Below are 10,123 nucleotides of genomic sequence, written 5' to 3'. Positions count from 1 at the left end.
TCTATAAATATAAATTAAAATAGATATAAAATTAAGTAACAACTGCCCTCAAAGTAATGAAACTACCATTGGTTTTCTTTTTAAATTTTCTTGTTGTTTCATTTGTTTGAAAAGTTGCTATTATGAGAAATTAATTTTTTTTATAGAAATGAAATAAAGAAAAATCTTTAATAAGAAATAATTATCTAAAAAATTCTAAACATTTTATTTATTTGAATAAACCATATTTATAATGATATTTCAAGCAATATTAATCAATGATTGCTTTTTTTGTTTGTTTGTATTTTTAACGATATAAAGATAAAATTGAAATTTATTTTATTATTTTGCCTTTTAACACACTATCATTTTAATAAAAAAATGTTTGTAAGCATTTATAAAAAAACATGTAAAATATTCTTCAGTTATAATGAGAATTGAGGAAGTATTGTTATTATTATTGTTGTGTTTTTAAATTGTATGGCATATTAACAGTTCAATAAATTTATGATGTTCATTGTTCAAATATTGAGTATAATTTACAATTTATATAATATTAAATATAAATTTTATAAATGTACTATAAGTCTAGTATTACTTGTCTATTAGGATTTGTTATCTTATGGAAAATCCATTTCGAGATAATTATTCGAATAATGAATTAGGTTTTTGTAATTTTTATTTTTTTCTTACATTTGCCTTTTTTCCACCTTACTCTATGTTTCTCTCTCTCTCTCTCTCTCTCTCTCTCTCTCTATATATATATATATATATATATATATATATATATTTTTCTTCTCAATCCTACCATTGTTTTGATTGAAATAAGATTGAAAAACGGATAAAAAATAAATATTTTATTTTTTCTTCTTTTGCCATTATTCGTTAATAGGATATTTTCCGTTGGCAATTTCATTACTAAATAAATATGAAAATAAACTTAATACCAAGCTCATTACTGCAATTTGGTTTTTAATTAAATTAGGATTATATATAGCACAGCATTATCAATATAATTTAATCATTTTTCATTATAAAGTTATGGCCAGCAACAAGATCATTATTAGATTTTAATATTGCATTGTTTGCCTAAGTATATTTAGTAGAAAATTGGTCAGTGTCTAGTATGTATAATTTTGTAAATTATTTTGATAAAATTGCCCATGCATTGGCAAAAACATGTAATAATTTACGATTTTTATGCACTTATGTTTAAACGCTAAGGTTAAACGGAGGCGCAATTTTAATATTTATACTTGAATAATTAATGGTATAATGTAGATGCTGTTAAAAGCGATACCAGATGATTATTCATTCGCGTTTCTCATCATTTCTCTTTGCCTTAGTACACACATATATTTTTCAACGGGTTTGAATATTTTAAAATGATATTATTACTTCATTAGATTAATGTCTTTCTATATATGAGACATCCGACCGACTCTTTTGTTCATTTAGACTTCGCGATATATTTACGAAGCCACAATGCATCTTAATGAAAGTACCTTTCGATGAAACTATTAGAGGTCTAGTATAAGTCATTACAAAGCCTCGTATTTACTGATAAAGTTGTCTTTCCAATAAACTTCGGTACTTTTCCTTCGAGAAACTTTTTTATTCATTGCACTCACGTAGCATGGAAACTAGCTTTTTCATATACGATGGACGTGGAAACATTTAAGTTTGAGATTGGACATTGGAGCGACAAGCCTGATTAGGAAAAATAATCTTACTATACAACATTATAATTCTATTAATGTGAATTTAGATTATTGTAGTCATTGTGATTATTGCTGAAATAGTGAACAACGTACGTACCTTGTACAAAATGTATTGAACAATGTGTAATTTAAGGACAAGTTTTTAAATACATTTATTTACCTGCCATATTTATCGTTAACTTGCAAAAATATTTCTCATTTATGTTTTAATGCATTAGCTAATTTTGTAGCTAATGTATGCATATTTATTATTATTATTATTATTATTATTATTATTATTATTTTTTTTTTTACCTTTTTTTATACATTTTTGACTAAAAAGAAACTTTAACATCAATAAATACAATGCACTGATTTTATCTCTGTACATTATGTCTTTAAAGCTAATTATATCGTTAAATAAATGCCGTTAAATAAATTAATAGCTATTAAGAAGTTTATCGACGACGGAATTGTAACTTACGGAATTTATTTATTGTAACATGGTCAAGCAATAGATAAAGTTTATAATATATTAGATATATTTTAATATATTTTAGAAAATTTATGTACGTTATATAACGCTGTGTAAAACATTTAAAAACGTAAGTCGCGGCTGTTTTATGCGCCAAATCTACTAAATAGAAGATAATATGTTACATTTTCTATGAAAAATATCGTAATGGTAACGTAGCATAACGTGATTAATGATAAGTCAAATAATTTTGATCCGAATATCTTTAAGGCTATAATTAGTTATGCCAGTTTAAAGATTATATAATTTGTGGATGGCTATTGTTGTAAAATCGCTTATTGTCTCAAATATTCTCGGATTGATAAATATTATTGATATTCAAGAATGTATAATCGAGCATATTAGTTACGTTTATGATTATCAGTGTCGAATTATATATATATATATTTTATATGCGCCCTTTTAAAATAAAATGAGCACGTTTTTGCTGAATTCAACTTATTAATTATAATAGAAAAAAAATTGATCGTTGAAACGTTTGAGAAACAAAAAAAAATTTATATATATATGTGTGTGTGTGTGTGTGTGTGTGTGTGATCGCGCGTTTGCGTGTGTGAGTATATAAATGGCTGTATACGTAATTTAATAAAATAGCTCGAACATTTAATCAAATTTATTTTCGTTAAAGTTATTACTTTCTTTATAAAAATACCCGTGGTAACAGAATTTATGTAATACGATAAGATTATTAAATACCACGGTCATAATTATTGTACGTACGTTAAAAAGCATTTGCATATTTAAATGAATAAATTTCCGACTCCTCGCGTGAAGCAGTTGGGCATAAGTAGCCTTGTGCACTTGAAGCATCGTATGATTTCTTCGCTAACCAATTACGATCAAACACTGGCAATTGCAACGTTTCGTCACGCAATGATTTCGGACATTTCGACATTTCGACATCGAGCGGGGCTGAGCCGCAGTTGGATAAAAAATAACAAATAACAAATAACAAATAAAATCTATGGAAGAGAAAGAGAGAGAGAGAGAGAGAGAGAGAGAGAGAGAAGGGCAGAATCGTATAATCATTCTCGTACACCTAAGTAACGTATCGTGATATTTTCCATTTTTTACGCCCGCATTGAGACTCGTAAAAGAAAGAAAGACCCCACAGGCAGATTCGGAGCGCTTTTCACCACATGAATATTCACCAACGACGGGCGCGCGCACGATAATGCCACGAATCCGATCGATATTTGCACGAAGGAGACGTCACACGCTCGTGCATATAGTCACGCACGCATGTGCTTTATATTTGTAACACGAGTGCATATATTTTTCCGCGAAAGCGGCTTGTGAAAATCCACTTAAAACTTGCAAAATTACTCTTCGATGGTGCGCATAATGTCCACGCACACGCGCGCCCCATTGCAAATCTGCCACGTGATTTGCAATCCCCGTCGGAACCGTTATTGTACAATCAAACTGATATTATTGCCGTGAATAACTCTATCCTTCCACGATTAAGCGAAAGGATGCGTGCATTTAAAGAGAGAGAGAGAGAGAGAGTTGCTACTATTCCGCGTTTGTTTGATTTTTATTATTATTAATTTTTTTTTTTTAAGAAGCCTCTGTCTGATTACGTGTACAAGGAAAAGGATCAGTATTCAAGTGGTCCTTCCTTGAATTCGTGAAGAGGTAATGTTGTTGTACTTGGGTTTTAAGAGAATCAAACAGTCGGAGGTTTTAATGAGCTCGATTTTATGCTGATTTTAAGGAGCTGAAATAGTTTCTGGAAAATCGTCCGTGTAGCAAATTTTTCAAATTCTACCGGGCGAAATTCGTCAACGACACTGTGTTTATATCCACAGGAATATTATCGAAATTAACAGCATAATTATATTCTATAAAATCGAGAAAAAAAAAATAAAATAAAACAATAAAATAAACAAATAAATAAATAAATAAATAAAGAAATAAGAAAGAAACTTATAAATAGAGAAGTGGTTTTACTGCATAATTTGTTTATTTCTAATAGAACGTATTATCTTTAAAATTACTTTTACTAGCAATTTAATTATTTTTTTCTTCTTTTTATTGTAATTCCAACAAAATATTTATATAAATATTAAGTTGTTTATGGTTTATAATACTTTCGCGTAAAATTTAAAATTCATATACTTTGTATGACACACGTGTTATTCCAAGAGCATTAAAAGCAAAGTATTGAAAATGAAAATAAAATTAATTTAATTAAAGTAAAACGGAATAGCCGTAGTATCGAATGTAAACTTAATTAGGTTTAATATCGAATATTTATTGGTAGATTATCTATTGTTATTTACGAGCTTCAAATGCTGATTTGGCCAATTACATAAAGCATAACTTTACTTATAATTTTTCAGATATCTTGTTCGAGTAGCAAAAAATAGCTTGTATTATTATAATTATTTCGGATCTTGCGAAGCCTTTACTGTTCTTAATTACACGCAAAACCTTGCAGGCGAGAAAATTTCGTACTCTAACGGAACCAATAAAGAATAAATAAGACTTTATTATCTGATCGATAAAACATAGTCTCCCTTTGTGTGCGTGTGCGTGTGCGTGTGTGTGCGTGTGTGCGCGTGTGTGCGCGTGTGTGTGCGTGTGTGCGCATGTGCGCGTATATATATATATATATATATAATAAAAAATTTTGAATCCCTTAATTAATCGTTGTAAAAATTTAATTTTATAGTTTTTATCTACCTAGAATAAATTGGATTAAAGTATCTTACAGTAAATTAAAAGCAAAATATCGTATAACAATATAAAAGCGTATCGCGTATGGCACAAATACATTATCTAATGCATACAATATGTAGCGAGGCTATAAATACGCAAAAGACAAATACTTCATTCGAGCTTTTCCCATAAGACACAAGAGCCTGCTGATTAATTAGTAGAGAGCAATTTGACAGAGTAAGGAGTAAAATTTTTCTTTTTGGGTATTAGGAAACCCGTCGTGCTCAATAAAAATTCATTATTTTCTGATTTATATCCGCTTCTGTTTAAACTGACTCGGTTGCCTTGTGTCAATATCAACAATCGACAAGCCCATTTTTCAGTTACTGGTATTTCTACACGACACGCCTCATGCAGTTTATGATCAATTTGAAATTTATAATAATCGGACATATAAGAATGGTTAAATTTGCTGCGTCTTTGAAGAAAATAACTTAACACTTTTTTAAAAATAGACAATCGTATATTTAATAAATATTATTAGATCAATTCGAATTTGAGCGTCAGTGTTATGTAAATTAAGAAGTCGGCTTATATCTATATAGATATTTTTGCTTTTACGACTCTTCTGCTTTTAGAAATTATTATATATATATGAAACATTAGGGACAAACATCTGCATTATATCATGCAGATTTTATTCAGATTTGGTTAACGTTAAGCCAGGTTATTAATAAGAAACAGTGATTAGTGCTTATTCTATATGACAGCGTTTCTGTTTGAATCTTAATGACTATACACTTATCATTTTTTACTTCCTAATAAAAGATAAAATTGAATTACTTTTAAGATTTATGGCTCTTTATGTTTGCTTTCAAGTAACCATAACTCAATATTTTTGCATTAAAACGAAAAAATATCTATTAATTCTTTAAATGTCCGTTATCATATTCATGTTTCTATAATTAGTATTATAAATATTTAAATCGTATTTATCTAAATGACAAAAACATTCATTTATAATCTTATCTTTTCTCTGTGTCTGTTTTTTTTTTTTTTTTTTGTCGATATATGGTTAAAAAACAATTTTGAGTAAATAAATATCGATTGATTTTTACATAAAATAGGTCGTTAATCGTTTAACTAAAAGTTTCATATAAAAAAAAAATATAATTTGTAAACGCGTGATTGTTCCAATCCAGTCGATAATTATCATTTAATTATCTGGAATAATATCAAACCTATTTACAGATAAATAATAGGAAAAAAATTTCCATCATTTTATCGTTATTGGAGCAGCTTAAATTTTGAATTTCGCGCGCAGTTCAATTTCACATTCGTCTAACATCTGGCATCTGGCGAGTGCAATTGTAAAGTAAACTTACCGAGCGAAAGTAAATGCGGCTTCGCTTAATATTTGATTGGCTATTGTGATTCTTCATTCGTAGCCACTTCGTTCGCCCGTACAAACCGTTTCGTTTCTCATGTTTCAGAATTTTCATCATTGAAAAGTGAAATGCGTCCCGCGTTTGTCCATACAACGGATTCAATTTGATTTAAAATCCAACGGTTTATGTTTATCAACAGAGGAAATTGCGCTCGTTCGAACATTCTTCGCAAACTCGAAGGCTATTTATTTATTATAGTGAGAACGTGGGGAAAAGTGAAGAATGTCGTCGCGTAGAGATAGCATTGGCGTGATACGAGAATTTCCCTGCGTAAAAAAAACTCCTTTATCAGTACTAGAACATCGTAAAGTGCCTGATGTATTTTTAAATCAGACGAAGCATGTCGAGGAGTATTTGCCCAGCCTTATTAATGAAACCGTTAAAATGATTCTTGGTAAAAGAAAAAGAAGCCAAAAGAAGCCATCGATGACTATAAAAAAGCTTGAAAATCAGATGAGCCTGTATTTTAAGAATACCGTTCTTAATGTCGCTGTGGTTGAGAATTCATCCATAAGTAAGATGCTGGCTCTCATCTGTTTAGCAGTGAGTTTACATGACAATAAATAATAATAATATATTTTACAATAATATAGTCCACATAGGCTTTACATTAATTCACTATAAAGTAAAAAGTCTGCTATGTGCGTGTGTGTGTGTGTGTGTAGAAATTACATTCTCTGTACATGCATTCGCATATGCAATTCATCTTAATATTAGGCTATTTATGCACGAGTGTGAGAAATGTTTATTTTTAAAGTAGCACAATAGTTACAACTGTAAAAAAAAAGAAAGAGAAAAGAAGAAAGACAAAAAATTAACAATCGCTTATAGTATTTTCATAGTATTTTGACTATTATACTTTCATAGTAATTTCTCCACTATTCGTTCTTGTGTGTTCTGTGATCAACAAAATATATAATAAATATGCGAATAAATTTGTCCATTTGTTTTAATACAAAATTCTTATCAATAAAACCTTTAAATTTTAAAAATTCATAATTTAATCGTTTGCATATGTAATTGTATAGGTAATATTGAAAATTTTGTAAATTATTCGTTTAAGTAAAACGAAATTTGTTTGTAATATTCGTTTGCACCAATGTTTAAGTAAATTTTATTTATTTAATATACAAAATAAAATATAAAATATTGGGACATGAGTTTTTAAATAATTTTTTTTTCTGTTTTAATATTACTAATATCAAGCTTGTTTAACATATTATTTACAATTGATGTTTTATATCGAAAGAATAATAAAGAACTTGAAGCATGCTCTCATCTCATAGCATCTCACGCAGCTTGTTTACGACAACAAATATTGTATAGGAATTTGAAATCTAAACTACGAAATAATATTCTTCATCAACAAATGGTTAATAATTTGGATCCTAAGGATTTGGATATAGACCATCATAATAAAAATACTAATCCAAAAATGCTTGTATATACGCTTAGACAGTTGCCGACAGGTAGGATTTTGTTATTACTTTATCGATCTACAAAATTAGTTTATAATATTAAAGTGAAGCAAGCTTAATAATTAAATTTCTTATACTAATCGTTAAAGTTTATAAGAATTTTATTTAAAGATTATTTTAATTCATGTACATTTATAAGATATTTTAATTATTAAGAATTTAATTCGAAATCTTATATTGCTTATTGATATTATTTTGATGATATGCATGTAAACATTTACTCTTGAGAATTTAAATATTTGCGTATGTGTGTGTGTGTGTGTGTGTGTGTGTGTGTGTGTGTGTGTGTATGAAAAAAGAAAAAATAATGAAATCGATAAATTGTAAATATATTTTATTTTACAGAGTGGTATGTGATACAAATAACAGCTCAACACGAGCATTTAAAAGATGTAAGGCATAGAATGTCACCCGATGAGGCGATGTATTCATTAAAACCTATGCACGGTCTTCACATCGTTGCACTTCCTACTGGTACAAATGCCATGAATCCTATTTGCATTACATTACCAAAACCAAATGCGAATTCTACATATGATATTCGTATTGAAATTGAGACATTGTTAAATAATAACAGATCTGATTTAACAGCTGCTTATAATAATAATAGCCTTTATTGGAAAATGCGTAAAAAACAAAATGAACAAATGAGCGTAAGTATATGATTGAGTAGCGAGGGATTTAAAATTTGAATTATGTAATTTATCTAGGTTAATTATGTTGCTTTAGAGTGCTATTTCGGAACTAGAATTTTCTTGGTTAAGAGAATGGAGAGTTCTTTTGTTAGCCGATTATGTGGAACGACTAGATTTAGTAAAAGATATTTATGACATGATAGATAAGCTTATAACAGATTCATCTATGTAAGATCTAATGTTATTTAATACCAATATAAACATAAAATATATATAATGCCACGTCATTTGTAATTTATTTTTACAGTAAAATAATTACAGAAAGAACTCGTTGGCTTTTAAGAAAAATTGCTACTGGAGCTTGTTATCTTCAACCTTTTGAAGTTGAACGAGCAATTAAATATATTTTACCAACCGAGACAAAATTAGCAAAAAATATAATACTATCAATTACAGCTAAAGCTAAAACGATAACTCCATTAAAATATGCAAAAAGGAAAACACTTATTTTAATACTTGATGAAGTGAGTAATGCTACTTTTACATTATTTTTCTTCTATGTATAATTTTAATCATGCATAATGTGTCTGCTACATTAGTGTTTAGACCATATATCATTCGAATCTATAAAACTACTAAAGCATCAGCCAGTATCAAGATTTCCGTCACTACATATTTTATACGCATTATTTAATCAACACAAAAGTTCAATCAAGGATGGTTATAAAATTATTCGCAAATCTGATAATTTAGGTACATTTATTGTTAATCCATCTCTAGACTTGTCCAAAATGGAAGTCAGAATGAAATTATTTATTAAATATTGGCTACCCAAATGGAAAGGATTATACGGCGTTAAACCAGATTTAGAATTTTTTAAGAAAGCTCTTACTCAATATGATGTACTCATGTATGTTTAATCGAAAAAATAATTTAAGTAAAATAGTCGATAAATTAATTTATGCAAAAAACAAAAACAAAAAAAAAAAACAAAAAAATTTTCAGGTATAATGGTCATGGAAGTGGTATTCAATTTTTAAGAGGCGAAGAGATTGAAAGAATGAGAGTTCTCGCATCGGTACTATTATTTGGATGTGGTAGTATAAAACTTTTACCCGTAGGTGGACGACTACCAGCATATGGAATATCAAATCAGTATCTTATGGGTTGTAGGTTTGTAATATAAATAGCATATACGAATCTTTACAATTCAATTATGTAATTGACGTATACAGTACTTATGCAAGCTTTGAATTCAATTCATTTAAATCTTTGTTTTACAGCCCTTGTATTTTAGGAATGCTGTGGGAAGTGACGGATGGAGATATCGATAAGATGACAGCTGAATTTATAAGTAATTGGATATCGTCTACAGCCAAGCGATCGTGGTCGGATATTAATCAAACTTTATGGCATCAAGGAATAATTGGTAAACTTATTTTCTAATTTCTCATCTGACAGAATTACTTAATAATATTTATTATATAATGTGACTGTCTTTTTATAAAAAAAAAAAAATTTAATATTCCCTTCAGAATTCACAAAGGATGTTAATGATAAAAATGATAATGAACAGGATATATTAATAGCTGTAGCAAAATCAAAGGATGTATGTAAACAATATATGACATCTGCTGCTATAATTGTACGGGGATTGCCAGTGAAATTAATCGACTGAATTGTA

General features: G+C 28.6%; 1 protein-coding gene across 1 annotated transcript; it reads left to right on the top strand.

The window, feature by feature from the left end:
* Positions 1 to 6,522: 6,522 nt before the first annotated feature.
* On the top strand, positions 6,523 to 10,117 carry Sse (extra spindle pole bodies like 1, separase). The gene is made up of 9 exons (XM_011506745.1): positions 6,523 to 6,869; positions 7,576 to 7,795; positions 8,150 to 8,457; positions 8,534 to 8,667; positions 8,747 to 8,963; positions 9,039 to 9,349; positions 9,445 to 9,612; positions 9,723 to 9,868; positions 9,975 to 10,117. Exons 1-9 carry the CDS (start codon positions 6,549 to 6,551, stop codon positions 10,115 to 10,117), a joined length of 1,968 nt encoding a protein of 655 aa, XP_011505047.1. The 5' UTR covers positions 6,523 to 6,548.
* The last annotated feature ends 6 nt before the right edge of the window (positions 10,118 to 10,123 follow it).

Source organism: Ceratosolen solmsi, unplaced genomic scaffold (assembly GCF_000503995.2).
Source record: "Ceratosolen solmsi marchali unplaced genomic scaffold, CerSol_1.0 scaffold6, whole genome shotgun sequence".
Taxonomy (NCBI): domain Eukaryota; kingdom Metazoa; phylum Arthropoda; class Insecta; order Hymenoptera; family Agaonidae; genus Ceratosolen; species Ceratosolen solmsi.
Note: the sequence above shows the minus strand (reverse complement) of the source record. Positions and strands in the feature narration are given on the sequence as shown.

What these genes read in the sequence shown, in the direction of transcription:
- Sse (XM_011506745.1), top strand. Translation starts at nt 6,549, where the DNA reads ATGTCGTCGCGTAGAGATAGCATTGGCGTGATACGAGAATTTCCCTGC. An exon ending in GCTTAGACAGTTGCCGACAG is followed by an intron (nt 7,796 to 8,149) that starts GTAGGATTTTGT and finishes TTTATTTTACAG; the next exon opens with AGTGGTATGTGATACAAATA. An exon ending in ATGGCATCAAGGAATAATTG is followed by an intron (nt 9,869 to 9,974) that starts GTAAACTTATTT and finishes TATTCCCTTCAG; the next exon opens with AATTCACAAAGGATGTTAAT.